This window comes from Triticum aestivum, chromosome 4B (assembly GCF_018294505.1).
Source record: "Triticum aestivum cultivar Chinese Spring chromosome 4B, IWGSC CS RefSeq v2.1, whole genome shotgun sequence".
Taxonomy (NCBI): domain Eukaryota; kingdom Viridiplantae; phylum Streptophyta; class Magnoliopsida; order Poales; family Poaceae; genus Triticum; species Triticum aestivum.
The window spans coordinates 115,102,922-115,129,859 of NC_057804.1; the positions used below are offsets into that span (position 1 = coordinate 115,102,922).

A 26,938-nucleotide genomic window follows, 5' to 3' on the forward strand; every position below is an offset into this window, starting at 1 on the left:
CACACCTTCATCTAAAAATAATTGTAAAAGATTTCTCACCGCGGCCAACCAGCTTGTGCCATGTGGCATAGCTGATTGGCCGTCCTTCACGCGTAGCTTAATGGTTTTAATGGAGCCGCGAGCTCTCCCTTGTTTTCATATTTACATTTTAGAAAAAAAAAAGATAACAAATCCAGCGGGCAGCCGCCTGGATCGAAAAGGAAAAGAAAAAGGGGCAATACTCCGGCGACTTTCGCTTCGCTTAAACAAACAAACACCACGACGACACCCAAATTAAATTCGCGGCCGGCACGCGCACAGAAACCACGTGCGGATAGTAAACAAAAGCGGACGAACGAACAAACGAACAAATCTGGCAGGCGGGCCTACGCCGCACCGTCGACCTGCCGAACCGCGGAACCGCCCACGCAACCGCATCCCGTCCCGCTCGGTCGCTGAGCGCCGGGCCCCACCTGCCAGACCCGGAGCAAACGACGCGAGCTCCCTCCCTCCCTCCCTCGCGTAGCTTCCTCTCCTCTCCCTCTCCACGCGCCCGAACTAACCAACCAGAGCTCCCTCCCCTCCCCTCCCCGCCGCCGGCGACCGGAGGATCCCCCGCGTAGGGCTCCGCATCGGCGTCCGCCTCGTCATCGCCTCCCTGGCCGCCGGTTCGACCCCGTGGCCCGTCGCCGGCGAGCCGCGGCCTCCACCGCCGGCTCCGAGGAAGAAGGCAGGCGGGGGCGCTCTACTCGCTGACTGGTTCGGGGCTCCTGATCTGATTTTGTTCTATTTATTCTCCCGTTGTTGGGTTGAGGATTTTACAGTTGGAGGCAGGATTTGGATCTGCGCGGAGAGCAGTTTCAGGGGGGGGGGGGGGGGGGGGGGGGGAGCAGATTTAGGAATCCGCACGATTAGCTGACGGTTAGGGGAAGAGAAGTAGGACGATTACCGGAATGGTATCCAAGTCGCCCCTGTGATCCCGTCGCCTGGGAAGAGGAGGGGTGGTCGGATCGCTCCGCTGCCTTGACCCTGGAGAACCGCCTCCGCTTGGGGCTGCGAGATGAAGGCAGCTGGGCTGCTTGATTCGAGTCAAATAAGCATGGGGCTGATTCTGAATTCCTAATAGCTACTGTCGACAGACATGTATTTAGGCTATGGTTCAGATGCTTTTCGTGCAACCGATTAGAACATTCCATATCCCCCCTCTATGATTTATGTGCCCTCGAGCAGCCCAAAATAGTCAGGAATCGTAGTGGTTTAGCTACGACCCACTGATATGGTGACATGGATACAAGGACATGGGATATAGCAATTTCTAGAAACAGCCACACAGCGATACGTCGAGTATATATATAATTAATTAATGAAGTGCCCTGTAATAAAAACAGAATAATTGGATGTGTGAGAGATCAAAATACTGCCCCATTTGTGGCTTCCATGCCTCTTTTCAAGTCTTTGATGACTGAATGATCATCGATTTCCTCAATTTTCATGGTACTTTTAAGTTGAAGCATGAGCCCGTAGAGGATATTTCTGATTGACAATACCAGCCCCAGTCTCTTCAATATCAACACTGATACTGTTGTTTATACTCCCACAAACTGAACATTGGCTGCCTGGCATGCCACTGCCTGCAGCACCAGCACAGCTGCAACACCAGTAGGTCAGCAGCAGCAAGCAGGAGCATTATACAGCAAAGCATGGTGGTGACTCTGGACGGCAGCGAGGCGAAACCAGGCGGTGACGGCGGAGGCGCGCTCGTGCTGTCACCCAGTTGCTCTTGATCCAATCTGCCTGCCCTGGTCAATTGAGCGAATAGAGCAAGTGAGAGAGAGCTGGATATTAGGTTTAGGAGTGGGCATCTACTGGGCTTACCTTGTCCCCGACGTGTCTACTGTATCGTCTTCCCATGTCACTCTGGGGATATGCGTTTCTGGCGCACCGGCTGCGTCTTGTAACGGACACGCCAGACCTGGCCGTATTGGTGCTTCATAGTCGTTTAGCATCTATTCTTATGACGGATTGTTATATTTCTGTGCTTCTACATACACTTCTTTATTGTCATGGACAGACATGATGACATACCCTTAATATAATATTGTTATGTTGCAGAGATGACTGCTTAAATGGGATAATTATAACACAAGGCAGTCTGGTGTATATACTGAAGAATCAGGTTTTAACCACAATCACCAGAAACTAGAAATGGAGGATGGCCTTGAGCTTAGTTTAGGCCTCTCTTTGGGTGGTGGGTCTTCTGGGAAGTCTAAGGCAAGAGATGCTTCTCTAGAGCCTAAAGCAGAACCTCAAGTGGAAGAGAGCAGTAGCAAAGGTGTCTCGCAACCTCCTGATGCTCCTTTTGCACATTACTATCAAGCAACTGCTGAGAACCAGGAACACAGTAGCAAGCAGAGGCATAGCCCTGCTACCCCGCCATTTGGAAACTTCTGGGGACAACACGGTGGCTCCTCTGCTCCAGTGGCAGATGGATCCAGTGAACTAATAGCCCACCAATCTCAGCTTCCCCAGTATCAAGAGGGGCGGACTCCAAATAATATTGGAAATAATTCTGAGGAAAACATGCCAGTCTCAAGTAAACGAAAGCTGCTTTCTGAAGAGACAAGTTTTCAGAAGAAGCATCATTCTGCTGCTGACCAGCCTGATGCATTCAGTAAGAACTCCGAGGGAGGTGTGAAAAATGCACCGATTTCAATTAGCACGGATGATGGTTCAACCGGTGAAAATGAGGATGTTGCAGACTCGGAAGCAGAAGGCTCAAACTCTTGGTTGGTTGCACAGCGTGAAGACAGTGCCAAGGGCTCTGTGGTAAACAGAGGATCCGATATAAAGAGATCCAGTGATGATGCTACAGGTGGATTTCAAGGAAAGAGGCAACCGAGCTTTTCAGGAAGTGAATCTAGCTCTGGAAAGTTGCCGCATGGAAATCCCTTACAAGCATCGAATGTAGTGACTGCGCAATATCAAGGCCAGACTCAGGTTTCAGCACCCCTGGGCATAACTAATGCACCCAATTTTCCTCCAATGTATACAGTGCAATTGAGGCCACCCGTAAACAATGGACCAGCGGTCCAGACGATGGGTGGTGCCTCCCAGGTTTCTTTTGGTTACCCAACAGGTCAGCTACCAATACTTGAAACGAGCTCTTCATGGGCATTTGGTACTCCGCCTCAGGCTATTTCTTCCTTTGCTGCAAAGCAAGCCGAACGAGCAGGAGCCAAACAAGCTGATGATGGAAAGAAACCTCAAGGTCAGTTCACCTCGTAATACTCTACTTATGTGCAAATAAATAGAGGAAAAGGTCATGTTGCTACGGCACTCAAATATACTCCCTCCGTTCGGAATTACTTGTCTTGAAAATGAATGTATTTAGAACTAAAATAAATCTAGATACATCCATTTCTGCGACAAGTAATTCCGAACGGAGGGAGTATGTCGTAAAATGACTCCTATATGTGTCTACCTCTCTAAATGATATCTGGATTTGTTAGGTTATGTAAGAACACTGAGTTGAAATACTTGGTCTGGATATTTCAGTGAAGAGTTTTAGTCTACTGTCCAGTCCCAAATGTCCTTGTTTATTAGTTTCTCCTTCAGTTTGGTGTGACAGAAGCAATCTGGAGGTGTGTAGTTAGCTCATCTAATTTAGAACCACTTTAATTACTACTCCCTCCGATCCAAACTAAGTGTCGCAGTTTTTTGAACTAAGGTTACTTCAACCTTAGTTCAACGCTGCGAAACTTATTATGGATCGGAGGTATCTGTGAGCAGCACTGCCACTTCTTGATATGGAAGTGCTTTCCTGTAATCTAGTAAGGTAAAATGAGCATAGTTGAAAAGTAATTCCTCATTAAGCTTCTTGTGTGCACAGCTATACCTTTTGTTCGTTTAAAATTTGGAAAGTCAATCGTTTCCCTTTCTCTTCTTTATGAACTGCAGAGGCTGGCACGTCCTCCTCTGCTCTTTTGGAGGATGGTAAGGTTGTCGAGAAGGTATTGCCTCTCATGGGTTCGGGCTCTGGTATAAGGCCGGGCATCGCCCCGAACGTCAAATTCGGAGGGTCTGGATCGTACCCTGATCTTCCCTGGGTATCCACGACTGGGACTGGACCAAGTGGCAGGACCATATCGGGCGTAACATACAACTTCGGCAGGAACGAAGTGAAGATCGTGTGTGCTTGCCATGGCACACACATGACCCCTGAGGAGTTCACACGACACGCTAGCGTGGACGCCACGGGCCAAGAGAACAATGCTACCATGTCGGCGTTTCCTGTCGGGAATCAAGCAGCCTCAGCCCAAAACTAATTCGGCGGCCTGAGTGCCGGTTTCATAGTGTGCTTGCTGTCCCCTTTGTGTCCATATCATCAGTTCAGTATATTGTTGCTCTGTTGATTCAAACCCTATTGATATACATTATGTAGACATGTGTCATGTTGTAACTTTGGCTCTATTGTTGTGAACGAAACTGATGTATTTATTATAGCTCCTTTTGTGTCTTCAAGGCAGAATAATACTCCCTTCGTTTTTATTTACTCGGTATATTAGGTTTGTCTAAAGTCAATTTTTATATACTTTCAACAAGTTTGCAGAAAAATATATTAACATATACACCACCAAATCAATACCATTGGATTCATCATTGCATATATTTTCACATCACATAAATTTGTTACTGTGAATGTTCATATTGTTTTCTACAAACTTTATAAAGTTTGACTATTAGGCTATGGAACTTGATCATTGCAAAATTCAGGCTTCATAATATGCACCTCTATGTAGCATCTTGAGGGTTTGGTCAAGGACTGGTGGACAAATAGGACCGGCGCAGGAGTCCCCAACGGGAAGGCCATGGCCTCTCTAACCATGCTCGTCTCATGGACCTTTTGGAACGAGTGGAACGCCCATGTCTTCTGACGCAAGAGTGCTCCACCACCAATCTTGCTAAACCACATCACCCGCGAGGCAAACTTTTGAATCACCGCCGGAGTTAAGAAATTAGGAAATATTATCTTGTGCAAGTAATCCTTCATGCCGTGTAAAAGTGTGTCCTTGTAAGAAACTTTCTTCTTGGCTTAATTAATAGATGAGGCAAATCTTTTGCCTTCGTTTTAAAATAAAAATAAAGTTTGACTTCAAAGCTAATATGCGGAGTAAATAAAAAACGGAGGGAGTATTTGACCACAGCCAGCAAAATGGTTTGATGGGGCCGCGTTGCCATTTGGTGATGATGCAGGCAGAATGATAGCAACATACATATGCTTTCTTCTATAAGAGTTTTTCAGTCAAACAAATTTTTCATCATCCATCATAAAAGAGGTAGAAATGCTTTCACAACATGTCAAACCTGGGGACGTATGTACCATGCTCCGTTTGCTATTTAAGTTAAACTTGCACCATGTTAAAACATTTTCAAAAGTACAACATGGATACCAAGTTCAACATCAAGGTTTCACATAATCAAGATGTCATCTCCTGTGCGCTACAGCATTTACGTTAGGAGGGAAAATGATGGTCCAGCTATCTTTGACAGGTTCAGTGTCATTTTTCTCTCAATGCTAGCTCTGCTAGGCAGATAAGCCATCAATCAGCGTTACACAACAGACCCGCCTTCAAGTGCTACGGGCTCTCGTTCAATGGCCTCCACCTGCTAGGTTTAACTAGCCTCGCTGACACTCCAGCTGCTTCGTGTTCTCCAATAGCACCTGCTTCAGCATCACAACACAACCAACCAGCATTCAGGTTTCATACAATGGGAAATCATTGGTGTGCACAACAATATGGTTTCAGTGTGTCCAATCGTGGGACGACAAGTTTGGAGAAGATATAATTGAGCAAGGGCGGCCGAGAATAAGGAAAGGTTCTTAACCTCCCGGATGTAGGTTGCGATCGCTTTGCACCCTTCAGTTGCAAGGTCCATGACAGTCTCGAATGTGTCCATTGGTAGTTTCGCGTCCATCTGAAAACCGCCTTTTGAGCATTAGTGTTGCTGTGAATGAATGATATCGTGCAGCAAACTAATAAGCACATAAGAAATGCGCCGCATCAGAAAGTTTGTGCTGCGGATGAGACGTGGGCTAGGGAGGCCCTGAAATTTGGAGCAATCAAAGTTTATGATTGTTCTGTAACCTGCAGAAGAGTCACTTTGTCCATCTTTGCAAGAATGTCAACGGTGACATCCACACCTCCAGCACTGTCTTCTATGTAATTCAGATCTGAAATAACATATTAGAATGGTTGAGGCCTCTTTGTCAGAGATGATTCTTGGCTTTGTCATAGACGTGAGAGCAGAAAATAGGCCCATAACAAGCAAAGGAGTAGAACACAGGTACCCAGCACTGCAAGATGTGACTATGTCTCGCATTGGAAACCCAGCATCTGCAAGTGCTAGTGTTGCAGCATTGATGCATGCGGACCTGGTTCCTGTCATGCACGCAGTCATGATCAAGATAGAAATTGAAGTCATATTAAGTACCACTCATGCTACAATCGTTTCAAAATAGGCAAAAATAATAGTACGTCACAGCAGGACTGGGTAATGGAAGCAAGAAAATGCATGTGTACCAAGTAAAATATTTAAACGGACTCTGGACAAAAATAAAGTCTTGTGTTGTGTGCCTTTGGTTTGGCAAAAGAAATAAAGTTGGTTCTATTTATGCATGCTGATTAGAGAAAATCTGAAATATTCAAATATAGTGCACTTACCACCATCAGCTTGAAGAACTTGGACAAATATGTCAATCTACAAAGCAAACACAGTAAGAATTCAAAGTGGGTCCTGTTTACAATTCAAGATAGAGGTTTCTTGCAGCACAACTGGTTAGATGACTCACCTGTGAGTGTGGCATTAAATGTGTTAATATGCTTGCCTCCATTGTTTGTCGAATAACAAGAGAAATCTCTGTTGATCGCCTGTCATGAAGTTGTAGATTCACCTCATTACTACATAGTTGTGCAGGAAATAAAATAGCAAGTAGACTATAACTGATGCATCATGTTATTCCTTTAGCATGCTGTGTGTTCAGTTGTTCACCACAAAACACTGACATGAATGAACTAAGCTACACATTAGCGTTGTCTGTTTTATTTCACATGAGGAAATTCCTGAACTTCTACTTTAATTGCATTGCAATATTTGATCATGTTACAGGCCTAAAAAGATCTTGAGATGACACCACCCTTAGCTTTGAGTACCTTTCCCCTTTAAGAACAAATCAGACATAACTAAAAAAAACACTGTCCCCAATCTAGACAACAATAATGATATCTAATATTTGAAAAAAAAACACAGAGAATAAGCCTGAAATAATGGTATGAAAATATGTCATGACAAAAGTGTGTACTGATAATAAATGAATCCACCATAGTCAACGGTTCTCCCTCCTTAAGCTGGAACATACCTGTCACCTTTTGGCTTTCTCCTTCGATCCCCAGTGCTAAATTCTGCCATTCTATACTCACAACGCACCTGCAGACACATTTCTCATGAGCGCATCCTAACAAGAGAACCTTTAATGCTTGATTCCGTTGGATTAATAAACTTACCAAAGCCTCTTGACCGTTTTGTTGCTAACTCCTGTTTTGGATCTGAATGAGTAAAACAAGCAAAATAACATTAGTCTTAAGCTGGGATATGTTAGCCATTCATATTGAGGAAAACTAACTGGTATGAAAAGGCAATATCATAGCTACACAAGGAAGAGCCACCCTAGGTCCTGTGAGAAAACACCCCATGTTCTACTGGCACTCGAGCAGATGACTCGGGCAACCGCTCTGGTGAGCCATGCCTCCACCCTTGATGCTGCCTACTGGTCGCCGATGGCTCCAACGGCAGGGGCTTGACTGATCTGGTGCTTTACTTGAAATGTGGCGTGGATTGCCCTTTGCATGTAATAGTTAGATCATGGCTTGAACGGAAACTTGGAGATGGTTTAACCTTTTTAGTTCGTTTCAGTAGTTTGCTTTTACTGCTTTCTGAACTTGGCGTGGATGCCTTGGACTGAACCTGAATGAAATGGAGCCGTTGATCTAAAAATGTTCTACTGGCGCCACTGATCCTACCGGTTTCCTAGAACATGTTATTTGCAGTACCAAAACACAGAAGGATGACATTCTGCAATAGCATCCGCAACATGACAAGACTAATGTGCCAGTTCAGTGCTCCATGTCATTTAATTCAGAAAATTAACTACAAAGCTCACAATAAATTCTTTCATAGACACACACCACATCAAACGTGCTGTATGAACTTCAAAAGAGATACCCCAAATCAACATATATCCGAAAAGTAACTAAAACTTCACAGTAGCCTTTCATAGACAATCCATCAAACATTCCATGTGCTCTATGAAAAACATAATCCTGAATCCAGAACTTAACTACCAACAAACATGACGTTAATCCTCACAGGCATTATGTCATACATGGCATGTGCGATTCGAGAAAAGCTCCCCAAATCACCTTAATACCAATCATCAACTAGAGAACTCGCGCTAATCCTTAACAGGCATGCTAATCCCTAACAGGCATTGCATCGAACAGTTAGCGTGCGCGAGCTATATGTGCAAACAAGATGAGGGACATGGACTACCTCCCGTGGCCCGTAGACGGCGGCGATGACCCTGGTGTTGCCCATCTCGAAGAGCGCCGAGCCGTCAGCCCTGGAGACGACGCCGACCTCGCCCTTGAGCTGCCGCATCTGCGAGACACCAACCGCCAAGAACCGGAGTCAGTCGAGCGTGAAGCAGAGGAAGGTGAGACAGGGAGGTCAGGAGAGGGGCGTGACCTCGTTGGGGCGGCGGCCGTCGACGCGGAAGCAGGTGAGAGGGTTGACGTACTCCATCACGGGACTGTTTTGCCCTCTCCACCCCTGCTTCGAGCTCCGCACAGGCTGCGACGGCGGCAAGGGCGAGGGAGAGGGCTTTGGTGCGGGTTAAGTCGTTTTTTTAAACAATCTCGCGAAACTTTATTTATAACGTCACAATGTTTATACAAACGAACATCATATCATCGGGGTGTGCTAACCAAATAAGACGACCAACCCTAATTTCAAAACGTGCTTTGCTAAATTGTGAGCTTCAAAGTTGAAGCTCCTAAACTCATGGACAAAGTTACATGAAATGAAAGAACTACTATAGTCTATAATTTCATGTATGATGGCTCCATAGCTAGCCTGACTCTGATGCATGATATCATCCACCACCATCTTGCAGTCCGATGCAACATGAATTCTTCGTTGGTTCAAATCCTCGGTGAGGGATAGTGCCTCCCGGACAACAAGAGCCTCCAGTGTTGTTGGGTCGGTTATACCTCTGAAAATGATCACTTGAGCTCCAAGAAAGTTACGTCATGTTCTCGGCATACTGCAGCAACAGCTCCTCTTCTATGTACGTTTGCAACTGATGCATCAACATTGATCTTCACCAATGTAGCCGGCGGCCGCAACCAGTTAATTAAGCTGAGTGGAAACTGGCTCCTTACAACGACCCCAGCGTCGCACTGGGCCAGAAAATATCCAGGCCCATTCACCCAGCGAAGCCCATCACCCAACCCATCTACCCAACCATTCTTGCGCCAAAGTTCGCCTATGTATCGTCTTCCGGCGCCAAAACACAGAAGAGAGCATCGTGAGCGCGCGCATGCGGCAGCGTCGTGAGCACGCACCGGTAGCTCCGTCCGAACGCTCTCCGTGCTTCTCCCTTTGGGGACCGTCACAGGAAGTTCCCTTGTCACATTCCCTTGACCAACCTCTTCTCTGACAACGGTGACGACGAGCCGGCGCTGCGCTCCTACTTTCATTACTCATCTGATGGAAAACCAGGCCAGTACAAATTTGAAACAAGACTGGTGAGGAGGACAATAAAAGAGCTAATGCCATCAAACATTGTCTGCTCATTGCACTAAAGAATAAAATCTTATTAAGGATTTCAGTGCTTGTATGTTCGGGTGCGAGGACAAGGAAACATTTGTGCAGACTTTCTGCACCCTGAGAAATAAGGTAGAGTATAAAGTAATAGAAAAATGGGTTGAATGTTATATGAGGGATGCTTTCACCATAGGGATGCGAAGCACACAACTAGGTGAGAGCCTAAACAATGACCCGAAACTCCACCTGAAACCAGACCTTGACCTTGTTCGTTTTTTCAAGCATTTTGAAAGGGTTGTGCAAGGGAAACGAGACAATGAGTTGGATTCGGAGTACGAGTCCAGAGAGAAACTACCTACAATCAAAATAACTACACCGGTGTGAGTCCAAGCAAGCGAGGTATACACTCCTGGCATATTTGAAAATTTTCAAATAGAGCATGTGAGATCTATAGTAGCCAACAGTAAAGTACTTGCAGAGATCAAATATTTGGAGATGAGCGCACGGTTGTTGGTAATCCGTTGGAACAAATAGCCACATATAGTTGTGGGCAATTTGAGAGAATTGGACTACTATGTGCCCATGCTCTAAGAGTTCTCGATTTGATGAACATTAAATTACCGCCACCATCTTATATTTGAAAGCCTTGGTCTCTAGGTGCACGGTGTGGAACTATCCAAGATATAAGTGGAAGGGAATGTTGTTGAGAGTCCAATGTTGGATGCCATTCTTAGCTGCAAATTTCTCACACACAAATTTGTCAACTTGGGCACTCAAGCAGTAAGCTCTCAGCCATGTCGTATTTTACTTGATAATGCACTTGATATCCTCACTAAGGAAGTTGAAGAGTAATTGAAAAAAGGAACGATAATGTCACCTTGTCGAGGAATGTGATACCCAAGTGATACCTCAAGAATCAAATTAGGATTTAAGTGCCGCATGCCTAAAGGAAAAATCTCCACAGAAAAAAGGTTCAAAGCGAGATAAAACTTGTATGGATAGGCAATGCAAGAAATGGAAGACAAGACCACCTAAAGCTAGAGAGACACAAGAATTACCTACGACATGTTATTTATATGCTGAAAAACAATTACTTTGTTGACCTTTAAAATATAGTCTATTTGTATGATTGAATTCTATGTTCATTTTGTTTTCAGCAACAGGAGAATGAGATTCATAAAAATATGAAAGGGCGGAAAAGACCAACCAAAGTTAAAGAGACAAGTATTTCCTACAATGTGTCTTTTGTATGCTAGAAGATATTTACTTCCATGTCCATTCAAGTATAGTATTTTACTTTGTTCTCCTTCCACATGTAGGAGCAGCTGAATGGAATCAAGAAGAAAAAAACAAAAGAAGGAAACGGTCTACAAAAACCACCAATGCACATGCCTTGCCTATGAGTTCCCAGCAACAGAAAGATGAGACAAATTCATTGACAGAGAAAGATCCTGGGAGCATTGAGAGTGATTTTCACGGTCATGGGTGCATGCATCACTCTGATGCAGAGGCCGGGGGCATTCCTCCTTTTCAAAAAGAAAACCCGGTTATGGGTGTATTAAGGGTTACACTGAATTATTTATGGTCTGCTTCATTCCATGTACTATTGTGCTTAACTAATGTTTCATCAAAAATGATGTTTTTTTCTAATATGAGCAATCCTTTAAAGATGCAGGGTTCAAGTGTCGAACACCTTTACACAAATGATATGTTTCTATCAGACCCCCTTTGTCATTTGTAGACTTGAAGATCCATTTTATCATTAGAGGACTTTAAGAGTGTTGAATGCTAAATATTAAATGGGTGCTGCTACTGGTCTAATTAGTTAAATCCGCCCCAGGGAAAAGTATGTGAAAATTCTAGTATTTTAACTTTTGAGCATCCCTTGAATTTGTCAATGCCAGACCAGCAGTTGATTAAGATTGTTCAGTGGAATTCACTTGGTTGTAACGTGCATAGTTTGCTTGTTTAAATTTCAGTTTGTGTATTGATGCGTGATTCTTCAGTTCTTCAGTTTTGTAGCAGGTTTGGTTCAGACGAGTTCTTTAGTAAACGCACAGGCAGTTTTTTTAAGAAAAGACAACTGGGCTTTATTAACTCATATCAACATTTATACATGTATAACAAGAGCATCGTGGGGTGACCCCAACCAAATATGTCTTCCTCGAGGAAGACAATGAGCAAGTGTGAGAGGCTAGGCAAGGACTGGGTAGATGGGCTTTCCTGGCCCATATTAATGCCTTCGCAAGGGATCATAGGGAATCGTATCTGCACGAGAGCTATATCTCCCATTAAGCGAGTTGAAAGGATCCAAACCGGGGTCTTCAGGTTTAGAGAGAGCGCGACTAGCCACTAGGCTATGCCTTAGGTGTGTGGCAGAAAGTCCAAACAAGTCGACGTTTCCACTGTTTCTTCTTCGTTTTTTCCATGTTTTTTCTTTCTTTTATTTCCTTTCTTTTTTCTTCTCCGGTTTTTCCATTGTTTATTCTTTCTTTCTTTGGTTATATTTTTAGTTTTCTTTTTTTTGGTTTAATTTCTTTCTGTTTCGTTTTTCATTCATATGATTTTCTTTTTTTTGTTTTCATACTACATTTTTGTATATGTCAACAACATTTTTCTAATACATGTTTAACAGTTCTCCAATACTAATTTAACACTTTAATATATGGTCAACATTTTTATACACAAATTTTATATTTTTAAATGCTTGATTAAAGAAATTCAAATACAATAATATAATCTTTTGAATACATGGTCAACAATTTTTCTATACATTTTAAACCTTTTTCTCAAATGCTTGATTAAATGTTTTCAAATAAAAAGATTAACATTTTTAATACACATTTAACATTTTTTCTAACAGTTGATTGACATTTTTCAAACACGCGTTCAACAATGTTTTTCAAATGCTTGATTAAAAAATTTATATACATGATCGAAGATTAACATTTATACATGATGTCACAGCCCTAGCTTAGTCCTGCCTGTCATGCATATTCTCCATGCATCATGTTTAAATTCTCTGGAAATTTGAAATGGAGATGACAGAACCCCAACACCCCCTGAAAATGATCCAGTGTTACTAAAATCTTTTTAAATGAACCAGAAATGCCCTTCAAAAATGTTCATCATATTTGCCTTGGTCTAAAACCTCTGACAAAAATGGCGCACAATTTTCTAGGACATCCTAAGGTCACCGGTTTAAATCATAGTTATTTGCATTTGGACATTTAAATGCTATAAAATATTTTAAATGTCCAAATAATCTGAAACTAAAATGTCTACTATTGGATATATTCTAAGCAGTAGGCTTGAGCAAGTTTCATGATTTTTGGAAGGGTCTAGGTATTTTTAGAAAAGCCCTAAATGTTACAAAAAATAGAAAAACAGAAAGAAAAGGAAAACTTACCTGTGACTTACCTGTGCGACCCAGCACTGCAGCTGGCCGGCCCAGTTGGCGGCCCAGCCCACCTGGCGCCTCCATCGTCTTCCTCCCCTCGCCCTGAAGCAGCTGCGTGCCCGCATGCGAGCGACCGCAAGCACATCTCCCCGCCACCTCCTGCTTCTCCTCCTCGTCCTGACCCGCATCCGGAGACGCCCCGTGACCCCTCGCCCCTCTCCCTCACTCGTTGCTTCCTCTCCCCTTCTCTGGCTCTCTCGCACGCGACCACCGAGCGGAGCTCGTCGCCGCCACTCGCCATCGTCGTGGCCAGAGCCACCACCCCGCCTCTTCGTGTTGTCCAGAGGCTCCGCCTCGACGCCATGGGACTCCAAGACAAAGCACGCGCCCACGGGACGCCTGAAGCGACGCCGCCGTCTTCGTTCCCATCGCCGGCCGCCGGAGATCCCCCTCGATGCTCCGCTTGCTCCGGTGCCTCCCCAAGCTCGCCGAGGCCACCACTGCACCCATTGTGAGCTGATGCATTGGTTCCCCCTCTTCCCCGACTCTCTTCCCTCCCGCTAACGCCATTGCCATCGAGCCCGAGAGCTTGGCTCCGCCGGCCATGTCACCTTCGTGGACACCGTCACCTAGAGCTGCAATCAAGCACACATCCGTGCTTAGTGCACCCCCAGGAGGTCGTAGCACCCCTCCTTGCCTCCTGCCGTACTCCCTAACGCCGAACCCGAGCTCACCCGAACTCCGGCCGCTGCCTTAGAGCTCGCCGCCGTCAACTCCGGCCACCCCAACTGTTGTCGCCTGTTGCTTTGGATGCGCGAGAGTCTGGGCTACATGTAGATGCCCTCCGCTGGTCTTTTGGCTGCCAGAGGAGCGATTCTGAGAACCTTTGCCGTCCCTGGCCTCGCCGGCGACGAGCCATGGACCAGGTCCGGTGTGTTGACCGTTTTGACCTGGGGTTTGACCTCCTAGGGTCGCTGACGTGTGGGCCCAGGGCCCTGCTAATCCTGGGTTAAGTGCTGATTAAACTTTATTAGCCTTGCTAATACTCACATGTGGGACCAGGGCCTTAACTAGTCTAGATTAGGATTAGTATTAGTGTTAATTAACTTACATTAGTTAGTTAGACACTGACATGTGGGTCCCAGCCGTCAGGTTTGACCTGGGCTGGCGCCTTTGACCTGCTGATGCAGTGCTGATGTCACCCTGACGTCATAAAGGTTTTCTGGAAATTTAAATAAATCAGGAAATGATTTATTATTTTAGAAAATAGCTAAAACTTCTAAAAACCATAGAAATTAATCTATAATTCCAAATGAAATAAGTTATATATGAAAAATGATCAGAAAAATCCAATCTATCCATCTGTATTGGTTTCATGCATGTTTAAACAACTTAACATTGCTGTTTGGATCAAAACATGATAATGCACTATTTAAATTCATAGTTTGAGTTTGGATTTGAACCTTTGGTTCAAAATGACCCAAACCCATCTGGTTGTAGTTGCATTAGGCCAACACCCTCATATTTCCATGTCATGATCATGCATCATATTGTGTATTGCATTGATTGTGTTTCCTTCTCTGTTGCCAGCATTTGTCCCCTCTCGATAGACGTGGTTTCGACGATGAGTTTGATGACACCAACGAAGAGCTATACTATCTTTAGAAGTGCCAGGCAAGCAAAACCCCCTTGTTCATTCCGAGACAATCCCACTCTCTCGCTCCTGCTCTATTTTACTGCATTAGGACAACAACGATTCAACTGTTACATGTTGCGGTAGTTGAACCCCTTTCTTTGCATGACCTGTCATTGCCACAGTAAATAGATGAAACCCACTAGCATGAGTAGGAATTGTTTGAGCCCTGATGTGCCTACTCATTCTTGCTTGTTTGTCATGCCTGCTACTGCTTAGAGTTGAGTCAGGTCTGATTCATCGGAGATGAATTGGAATGGTGACGAACATGTCCTATAGTGTGTTAGGGCCACTTTGGGTCCACGACTAGTCATGTCAGCCTGGATTCTTTGTCATATGGATGCTAGCGGCACTATCATATACGTGAGCCAAAAGGCGCAAACGGTCCAGGCCAGGTAAGGTGGCACCCGTGGGAATATCGTGCGTGAGGACGCAAAGTGATATGATGTGTTACATGCTAGATCGGTGTGACTTAGGATTGGGGTCCTGACAGCGTTGGTATCAGAGCCTGACTGCCTGTAGGATTACCAAGCCAAACTGCTCAAATTCGAGTCTAGAAATTCTTTAGTATATAAGGGAATTGATTGCGGATGGGAACATAAGGCTCTTTTTACTACTTTACCTTATGCCCTTCTGGTCTGAGTCATCCTATCATTCCTACGGGGTTAAGGAACTAGGCTTCCTCCTCTTTCTATCAGGATCACGTATTACTAATTCGTGAACTTATAGGATTGATGGATTCAAGCCTCAGTTCAATCTCTTCTACTTATGTGTGTCCATAGTTGGTCTCAAAACCTTCATATTGCGACGATCAAGTGGTTATGCCACCATTTGCAGGATGTCTTAAATATTTTCGAGCATTTACAAACGTGATACGTCTCCAACGTATCTATAATTTTTGATTGTTCCATGCTATTATATTACCCGTTTTGGATGTTTATGGGCTTTACTTTACACTTTTATATCATTTTTGGGACTAACCTACTAACTGGAGGCCCAACCCAAATTGCTGTTTTTTTGCCTATTTCAGTGTTTCGAAGAAAAGGAATATCAAACGGAGTCCAAACGGAATGAAACCTTTGGGAGCGATCTTTTTGGAACAAAGGTGATCCAGAGGACTTGGAGTGCAAGTCAAGAAACAAGCGAGGCGGCCACGAGGGTGCCCGGCGTGCCCCCTACAGGTGGGCGCGCCCCCCACCCTCGTGGGTCCCTCAAGCGTCCACCGACGTACTTCTTCCTCCCATATATACCCATGTACCCCGAAACCATCAGGGGAGCCACCGAAAAACTATTTCCACCACCGTAACCTTCTGTATCTGCGAGATCCCATCTTGGAGCCGTCGCTGGCGCTCCGCCGGAGGGGGAATCCACCACAGAGGGCCTCTACATCAACTCCAAGGCCTCTCTGATGAGTTGTGAGTCGTTTACCACAGACCTTCGGGTCCATAGTTATTAGCTAGATGGCTTCTTCTCTCTCTCTCTTTGATTCTCAATACAAAGTTCTCCTTCCTCTTCTTGGAGATCTATTCGATGTAACTCTTTTTGCGGTGTGTTTGTCGAGATCCGATGAATTGTGGGTTTATGATCAAGTTTATGTATGAGAAATATTTGAATCTCCTCTGAATTCTTTTATGTGTTATTAAGTTATCTTTGCAAGTCTCTTTGAATTATCGGTTTGGTTTGGCCTACTAGATTGATCTTTCTTGCAATGGGAGAAGTGCTTAGCTTTGGATTCAATCTTGTGGTGTCCTTTCCCAGTGACAGTAGGGGAAGCAAGGCACGTATTGTATTGTTGCCATCGAGGATAAAAAGATGGGGTTTATATCATATTGCATGAGTTTATCCCTCTACATCATGTCATCTTTCTTAATGCGTTACTCTGTTCTTCATGAACTTAATACTCTAGATGCATGCTGGATAGCGGTCAATGTGTGGAGTAATAGTAGTATATGCAGGCAGGAGTCGGTCTACTTGTCACGTATGTGATGCCTATATACATGATCATGCCTAGATAATCTCATAATTATTCGCTTTTCTATCAATTGCTCGACAGTAATTTGTTCACCCATCATAATAATTTTGCTATCTTGAGAGAAGCCACTAGTGAAACCTATGACCCTGGTCTATCTCTTATCATATAAGCTTTCAATCTACTTTTATTTGCATATTTACTTTTCCAATCTATATCATAAAATACCAAAAATATATTTATCTTATCATATTATCTCTATCAGATCTCACTTTCGCAAGTGGTCGTGAAGGGATTGGCAACCCCTTTATTGCGTTGGTTGCGAGTTCTTTGTTTGTTTGTGTAGGTGCATGGGACTTGTGAGGAGCCTCCTAGTGGATTGATATCTTGGTTCTCAAAAACTGAGGGAAATACTTATGCTACTTGCTGCATCACCCTTTCCTCTTCAAGAAAAACCAACGCAAGCTCAAGACGTAGCAAGAAGGATTTCTGGCTCCGTTGCCGGGGAGGTCTTCGCTCAAGTCAAGACATACCAAGTACCCATCACAAACTCATCTCCCTCGCATTTACATTATTTTCCATTTGCCTCTCGTTTTCCTCTCCCCCACTTCACCCTTGCCATTTTATTCGCCCTTCTTCTGTTCGTTTTTTTGTTTGCTTTGATGTCTTACTTGGCTCGTTTGCTCGTTCGGTTGGAATATTTGTTTATTTATTGCTAAACAGAGAACCTAAGATCTATGGATCCTTATCCGCTTGCTAATCTTTTAAGAGATCCAATTATGATGAACCAATTCTAGTGAGTTTTGTGCACTAGATTATCTTTATGAAGTTTTGCTTGAAATTCGTGAATCTAAAAAATTGTGATGAAGAAATTTATGAAGAGATTCATGATAGCTCCTTGAATAAAAAGCATGATTGCAATAGTTTTACTATAAATTCTCTTGATGTCAATTGTGCTAATAATATGCAAAACCCTAAGCTTGGGGATGCTAGTTTTGCTATGTCTACTACTTGTTGCAACGATCATGATTGGGGTGATTCTTCTTATGATCTTGAAAATTTATTTAAGCCCCATGATGAATATGAGATTGATAATAGTGTTTGAAATAATATTGAAAGTGGTTTTGGAAGAGTGTCAACTTTAGATCCCACATATTTGGAGTATGTTCAATCTTATGATATTTTTGATAAAAGTGGGTTTGGAGAGGTCATGACTTTAGTTAATGTTAATCCCACTATCTTGGAAGAGTGTCAACTTTGCATGCATGTGGATCGTGTTGAAAATATGTTTTGTGATAGCTATATGGTTGAACTTTCTTATGATCCTACATGTAATTATTATGAGAGAGGAAAAGATGGTTGTAGAAATTTTCATGTTACTAAATTACCTCTCGTCATGTTGAGATTGCTATCGTCTCTTTCTTCTTCCTTGCATATGCTAGTTTTTGCTTGCCTTGAAAATTTGTTTGTTTATAATATGCCTATGCATAGGAAGTATGTTAGACTTAGATGTGTTTTGTCATGTGTTTCATGATGCTCTCCTTGCGCTTCAATTCTTGTCTTTCATGTGAGCATCATTAAAATTATCAATGCCTACCTAAAAGGCTTTAAAGAAAAGCGCTTGTTGGGAGACAACCCAATATTTTTACTTTCTGTTTTTCAATAAATAATTAATCTATATTCTGGTTAGATTTGTTTTTATGTTTTAATTAGTGTGTGTGCCAAGTATAACCTATAGGATAACCTATGGTGATAGTTAATTTGATTCTGCTGAAAAACAGAAACTTTGCGCTCACGAGAAACAATTCAATAAATCACAGAAACATGATTTAGCGTTGATTCTTTTTGATGTAGATCAATAGACAAATTCCCTAGTACTTCCTATTTTGGTAGGATTTTTGGAGTTCCATAAGTATTCTAAAGTTACAGATTTCTACAGACTGTTCTGTTTTTGACAGGTTCTGTTTTTAGTGTGTTGTTTGCTTATTTTGATGCATCTATGGCTAGTATTTAGGGGTATGAACCATAGAGAAGTTGGAATACAGTAGGTTTAACACCAATATAAATAAAGAATGAGTTCATTATAGTACCTTATGTGGTGGTTTTTCTTTCTTGCACTAACGGAGCTTATGAGATTTCCTGTTGAGTTTTGTGTTGTGAAGTTTTCAATTTTTGGGTAAAGATTTGATGGACTATGGAATAAAGGGTGGCAAAAGCCTAAGCTTGGGGATGCCCATGGAACCCCAAGATATTCAAGGATAACCAAAATCCTAAGCTTGGGGATGTCCCGAAAGGCATCCCCTCTTTCGTCTTCGTCTATTGGTAACTTTACTTGGAGCTATATTTTTATTCGCCACATGATATGTGTTTTGCTTGGAGCGTCGTGTATGATATTAGTATTTGCTTGTTAGTTTAACACAATCATACTTGCTGTACACACCTATTGGGAGATAAATACTTGATTTGAAATTTATTAGAATACTCTATGTGCTTCACTTATATCTTTTGAGCTAGATAATTTTTGCTCTAGTGCTTCACTTATATCTTTTAGAGCACGGGGGTGGCTTAATTTTGTAGAAATTATTGATCTTTCTTACTTCACTTATATTATTTTGAGAGTCTTCTAGAATAGCATGGTATTTGCTATGGTTATAAAATTGGTCCTAGAATGGTGGGCATCCAAGTTGAGTATAATAAAAACTATCATAGAAGTGAATTGGATGCTATGATCAACTTGATGCTTAACAATTGTTTTGATATATGAAGGTGGTAATATTATAGTCATGCTAGTTGATGTTATTGTGAATTTAAGAAATACTTGCGTTGAGGTTTGCAAGTCCTGTAGCATGCACGTATGGTAACTGTTGTGTGACAAATTTGAAGCATGAGGTGTTATTTGATTGTCAACCTTATGAGTGGCAGTCGGGGACGAGCGATGGTCTTTTCCTACCAATCTATCCCCCTAGGAGCATGCTCGTAGTGCTTGGTTTTTGATGACTTGTAGATTTTTGCAATAAGTATTTGAGTTCTTTATGACTAATGTTGAGTCCATGGATTATACACATTCTCACCTTCCATCATTGCTAGCCTCTTCGGTACCGTGCATTGCCCTTTTTCACCTTGAGAGTTGGTGCAAACTTCGCCGGTGCATCCAAACCCTGTGATATGATACGCTGTATCACACATAAACCTCCTTATATATTCCTCAAAACAGCCACCATACCTACCTATTATAGCATTTCCATAGCCATTCCGAGATATATTGCCATGCAACTTTCCACCATTCCGTTTATCATGACACACATCATCATTGTAATATTGCCTTGCATGATCATGTAGTTGACATCGTATTTGTGGCAAAGCCACCATGCATAATTTTTCATACATGTCACTCTTGATTCATTTCCCATCCCGGTACACCGCCGGAGGCATTCATATAGAGTCATACTATGTTCTAGTATCGAGTTGTAATTAAATAGAAGTGTGATGATCGTCATTTTTAGAGCATTGTCCCAAAGAAAAAAAAAAGAAAAAAAGGCCAAAGAAAAAAAAGAAAAAAAGAAAGGCCAAATAAAAAAAAGGAAAGGCCCAAAATAAAAAAAATAAAAAAATAAAAGGGACAATGTTACTATCTTTTTCCACACTTGTGCTTCAAAGTAGCACCATGTTCTTCATATAGAGAGTCTTATTTGTTGTCTCTTTCATATACTAGTGGGAATTTTCATTATAGAACTTGGCTTGTATATTCCAACGATGGGCTTCCTCAAAATGCCCTAGGTCTTCATGAGCAAGCAAGTTGGATGCACACCCACTTAGTTTCTTTTATTGAGCTTTCATACATTTATAGCTCTAGTGCATCCGTTGCATGGCAATCCCTACTCCTCGCATTGACATCAATTGATGGGAATCTCCATAGCCTGTTGATTAGCCTCGTCGATGTGAGACTTTCTCCCTTTTTGTCTTCTCCACATAACTCCTATCATTATATTCCATTCCACCCATAGTCCTATATCCATGGCTCACGCTCATCTATTGCGTGAAGGTTGAAAAACGTTTGAGATTACTAAAGTATGAAACAATTGCTTGGCTCGTCATCGGGGTTGTGCATGATGAGAGCATTCTTGTGTGACGAAAATGAAACATGACCAAACTATATGATTTTGTAGGGATGAACTTTCTTTAGCCATGTTATTTCGAGAAGACATGATTCCTTAGTTAGTATGCTTGAAGTATTATTATTCTTTATGTCAATATGAAACATTATTTTGAATCATTTGGGTCTGAACATTCATGCCACAATAAAGAGAAATACATTGAGAAATATGCTAGGTAGCATTCCACATCAAAAATTCTGTTTTTATCATTTACCTACTCGAGGACGAGCATGAATTAAGCTTGGGGATGCTTGATACGTCTCCAACGTATCTATAATTTTTTATTGTTCCATGCTATTATATTACCCGTTTTGGATGTTTATGGGATTTACTTTACACTTTTATATCATTTTGGAACTAACCTACTAACTGGAGGCCCAACCCAAATTGTTGTTTTTTGCCTATTCAAGTGTTTCGAAGAAAAGGAATATCAAACGGAGTCCAAACGGAATGAAACCTTCGGGAGCGATCTTTTTGGAACAAATGTTATCCAGAGGACTTGGAGTGCAAGTCAAGAAACAAGCGAGGAGGCCACGAGGGTGCCCGACGCGGCCCCTACAGGTGGGCACGCCCCCCACCCTCATGGCCCCCTCGAGCATCCACCGACGTACTTCTTCCTCCCATATATACCCATGCACCCCGAAACCATCAGGGGAGCCATCGAAAAACTATTTCCACCACCGTAACCTTCTGTATCCGCGAGATCCCATCTTGGAGCCGTAGCCGGAGGGGGAATCCACCACGGAGGGCCTCTACATCAACTCCAAGGCCTCTCCGATGAGTTGTGAGTAGTTTACCACAGACCTTAGGGTCCATAGTTATTATCTAGATGGCTTCTTCTCTCTCTTTGATTCTCAATACAAAGTTCTCCTTCCTCTTCTTGGAGATCTATTCGATGTAACTCTTTTTGCAGTGTGTTTGTCGAGATCCGATGAATTGTGGGTTTATGATCAAGTTTATCTATGAGAAATATTTGAATCTCCTCTGAATTCTTTTATGTGTGATTAAGTTATCTTTGCAAGTCTCTTCGAATTATCGGTTTGGTTTGGCCTACTAGATTGATCTTTCTTGCAATGGGAGAAGTGCTTATCTTTGGGTTCAATCTTGCGATGTCCTTTCCCAGTGATAGCAGGGGCAGCAAGGCACATATTGTATTGTTGCCATCGAGGATAAAAAGATGGGGGTTATATTATATTGCATGAGTTTATCCCTCTACATCATGTCATCTTTCTTAATGCGTTACTCTGTTCTTCATGAACTTAATACTCTAGATGCATGCTGGATAGCGGTCGATGTGTGGAGTAATAGTAGTAGATGCAGGCATGAGTCGGTCGACTTTTCATGGACGTGATGCCTATATACATGATCATGCCTAGATAATCTCATAATTATTCGCTTTTCTATCAATTGCTTGACAGTAATTTGTTCACCCACCGTAATAATTTTGCTATCTTGAGAGAAGCCACTAGTGAAACCTATGCCCCCCGGGTCTATCTCTTATCATATAAGCTTTCAATCTACTTTTATTTGCACCTTTACTTTTCCAATCTATATCATAAAATACCAAAAATATATTTATCTTATCATATTATCTCTATCAGATCTCACTTTTGCAAGTGGCCGTGAAGGGATTGACAACCCCTTTATTGCGTTGGTTGCGAGTTCTTTGTTTGTTTGTGTAGGTGCGTGGGACTTGTGAGGAGCCTCCTACTGGATTGATACCTTGGTTCTCAAAAACTGAGGGAAATACTTATGCTACTGTGCTGCATCACCCTTTCCTCTTCAAGGAAAACCAACGCAAGCTTAAGACGTAGAAAACCATTTTGCTGTCCAAGTCATCCTAGGTTTCTGAACAGTCTGATGCAGTTGCAAATCCCTTCTTCCATTCCCGATGTTCATTTGGGCCAGATTATCCACACTAATCGGTGTGTTGATGTGCTTCATTGCCTCGGCATCTATGTTGGAGCTATTATTATGACCCTAGGTGTCTAGAGTATCACCTAGTAATCTAGCCATGTTCTGTGTCCCAGTGTGATGATTCTGGCCGTCATTCTCGAAAGCATCCCGTGATGTCATTTAGTTGGTAGGTATTCTATACCTGGGTTTCTGAACCCGAGATTCACCCTACTTACTTTGTGTTGATAGTATTTCCTAGTTCCCTTAGGTTATTATTAACCTTTGTGATAATCCTCGAGGCCCGTGGTATATCATTCTTCTAATACCATGAACCAATATGACAGAAGTTCTTCTGAACCAAAAGATCACAACAAGAGTGCTCTCAATGAGTTCTCCATTATATATTGTGACTCTGCCAGTCCTACCTTTCTGCATGGGTTATCCGGAAGAAATCTGTTGAACTTCGTTCGACATGCTAATCCATGCATCCACAACTTAGAAAATCATATGTTCCTTGAGTTGTCCCTCTTCAGTTGTTTCTGACCTTCGTCTATCAATTGATAGTAAGGAGTAGTTGTGCAATCATGTTTATCGATGCCTATTACTCTTGTGGTCCATCAAGCCATTCTATTCTGGAATGACTAGGAGAAACAAACTCGAGTACCTTATCCATTTCTAGGATTGGGTCAAAGCAGTTGTGTTCCGCAGATCAAAATGCTAATCTAGCTCTTGTTCTGTTCTACCCTGAAGTATTACCCACTTTATGTCAGGAATGTCATGAGAATTGCACTTTCTCTTATGAATTCTTGACGTAGTGATACTTCTTGCCATCATTATTCATTCCTCGGTTCCATGTTGTCGCAACCGGAATGCCGACGAGTGAACCGTGATGTGTGAAATCTATACTCCTAGCATCTCTATTGCTTGGTAGTTAAATGGACAATAACCTCATTCTTAGCATGTTGATTATTTAATCATCACCCTAAGGTTGATCATGCTACCTAGTCCCTAATTCTGGTGCACTCTTCGATCAATGAGTTAGGATTGTGTCAATCCCTTGCTTTTTTGATCATATCGTCTTGCCCTAAAAAGCAAGATTGTTCCCGAGCTTAGTAACATATCGGTGGTTCATGATTTTCCGAATATCTTCTCGGAAGTATCACCAGGTCGTCACCTGACCGCTATGTTGAGTTCGTGATCAAGTTGGTTTTCTTGTAAACCACCCTTTCTCCAAGAATCTGTGTCGGATACCCTAAGCTAGTTGGTTAAGCTAAACAACAACTTGGAGAGTTGGAAGATAGAAGCTTGCCCGACTTAGTTCATTTTAAGGGATATCTTGTGTGTGTGTGTGTGTGTGTGTAAGAAAGATGATATCTTCATCGGTTGATCCTCGTGATCAATTGTCGGTGCTATTGTCTTAACCAATCTTTGATTTGAGTATGAGCTAACGTCAAATAAAATCAGAACCAACAATATTCATAATGTTGTCTTACTCATGGTTGTTTCCTTGAGCATACACCATTATATCCTTTGGGTCTGACCAATGCTAACACCCTGTTGACATGAATGTGGAGTTCCATTTATATGGAAACCTGGATGAATTGTTGTTGAGCCCATCGACAACATTCTTATCTCCTCCATGATTTGGTTGAACATTATGCTAGTGTTGAAAACTTTATAAGCATTTCCCTCATGTTCCGTTCATGAAGCATATGTGCGGATGAAAGAAGTGATTTTCTCGAACTCATGTGCATCTGATGCAAGTTGCCGTCGTGGATTCAAGAAAGTCAATGTTGCTTCCTCTGGAATCATCCCAAATCGGTCATGCATACGTGTGAAGTATTCTATGGTTTGGAGACTTGCAACCTTCATTCTATATGTGTCCCTAGCACACCAAGCCACTGATTGGGTTGTTCAAGGAGAAGAAGTTTCCCAAGCACTTTCTAGACTTGCACCCGTCTATAACCCGGTAAAGTGGATGTCGTGGCCAACACGCCCAGATCTGAATATTCTAACACCAACCAGATCTGAATCTCAGGCAGACTTGATGGTTGGAACGTTTCCCAAGAAGTATAATATTGGTCTCTCTATAACCCGGTAAAGTGGATGTCGTGGCCAACACGCCCAGCCAGAAGACCTATTATTGTAGTATCTTGATTGAGGAAGTTGGCCACCTCCCCATAAGGATTTCATAGGATTTGCTCCAGAAGTTATTCCTTATGGATTCTTGTGCTTCCGAAGTCCGACCTTTACTTGATGTTCTAGGTACCAAACCATTTTAATAAATGGGTTGCTCTAGCACATCAAGGAGAACATTAGAAGCAGAGTGCTAAATGTCTCTCGGTCGATCATCCAGATTTTGTCCCCTTGGCCTCGCTAAGGTGAAATATGAGAAAGTGTTATCTTCCCTTGCATCTGCATCCTCCACCAATATCCATCATGTTGGTATGTTGTGTTACCAGGACCCTTGACACGGATGTTGGTAAAACCCTGATGAACATGGAAATGCTCAAGTTCTTGAGAGCATGCACAAGTACTAGGTGTTATCACCGGCACTAACTGGGATTGCTCCCAGTTCCCTCGGTTATGCTATTACTTTTCAAACAGTGGACCCACTCTCGTTTGTTGAGTTTTCCCCCAGTTACTAGAATCATTCCCAGCATTTTCATTTTGTTCCCATCTTGCACCCGTCGTTGTGCCAGTCTACCATGGGTCCCATCCATTTCCGATGATAAGCAAAATCATCCATTGTGTTGTCCTCAACAAGGTAATACACATCATCCATCCTAGTATGGGTATGCCATTCCTTCATACTCCATCAAACGATTGTTGGTGAATTGCCTTAGGCTGGTTTAGAGAGTTTCGATGATCCATGTATCAAAAGTAATTATTTTTGCCACTTAAGAGATGTGCTAATGTCTCATTTCGTGAGTTGATCGATGATTGATCAATCTTCAAGAAGATCGATTCTTCTAGAGTTTCCTTTCTTATCATTGTCATGTGGATGGAGTTTTCAGTGCAAGACATCGAGACAAAGATGATGATCGAATCAACGTTCTCATGAAGCACAGTTGGATCGTGAAGATCGTGTTAGCTTTGTGTCCCCTCTGTCTTTTACCTCACGTCTTGAATCTCGGGATGAGATTCTTGTTTAGTGGGGGTGAGTTGTCACAGCCCTAGCTTAGTCCTGCCTGTCATTGTTCTCCATGCATCATGTTTAAATTCTCTGGAAATTTGAAATGGGGATGACAGAACACCAGCACCCCCTTAAAATGATCTAGGGTTACTAAAATCTTTTTAAATGAACCTGAAATGCCCATAAAAAATGTTCATCATATTTTCCTTGGTCTAAAACCCCTGACAACAATGGTGCACAATTTTCTAGGACATCCTAAGGTCACTGGTTTAAATCATATGTTATTTGCATTTGGACATTTAAATGCTATAAAATATTTTAAATGTCCAAATAATCTGAAACTAAAATGTCTATTGTTGGATATATTCTAAGCAGTAGGCTTGAACAAGTTTCATGATTTTTGGAAGGGTCTAGGTATTTTTAGAAAAGCCCTAAATGTTATAGAAAATAGAAAAACAGAAAGAAAAGGAAAACTTACCTGGGACTTACGTGTGCAGCCCAACACTGCAGCTGGTCGGCCCAGTTGGCGGCCCACCCAACTAGCCCAGCCCACCTGGCGCCTCCGTCATCTTCCTCCCCTCGCCCCGAAGCAGCTGTGTGCCCACATGCGAGCGACCGTGGCCGCGTCTCCCCGCCACCTCCTGCTTCTCCTCCTCGTTCTAACCCGCGTCCAGAGACGCCCCGTGACCCCTTGCCCCTGTCCCTCACTCACTGCTTCCTCTCCTCTTCTCTGGCTCTCTCGCATGTGACCACCGAGCGGAGATCGTCGCCGCCACTTGCCGTCGCCGTGGCCATAGCCACCACCCCGCCTCTCCGTGTTGTCCAGAGG

General features: G+C 42.8%; 1 protein-coding gene and 1 pseudogene across 1 annotated transcript; one reads left to right on the forward strand and one right to left on the reverse strand.

Moving 5' to 3' along the window:
- The first annotated feature begins 479 nt into the window (after window positions 1–479).
- On the forward strand, window positions 480–4,527 carry LOC123091366 (protein NINJA homolog 1). The gene is made up of 3 exons (XM_044512862.1): window positions 480–738; window positions 2,092–3,247; window positions 3,937–4,527. The coding sequence occupies exons 2-3, from the start codon at window positions 2,185–2,187 to the stop codon at window positions 4,302–4,304; spliced, it is 1,431 nt and encodes a 476-aa protein (XP_044368797.1). The 5' UTR covers window positions 480–738; window positions 2,092–2,184; the 3' UTR covers window positions 4,305–4,527.
- A 711-nt stretch (window positions 4,528–5,238) lies between these two features.
- Window positions 5,239–8,922, reverse strand: LOC123094593 (exosome complex component RRP41 homolog; annotated as a pseudogene).
- Window positions 8,923–26,938: the final 18,016 nt, after the last annotated feature.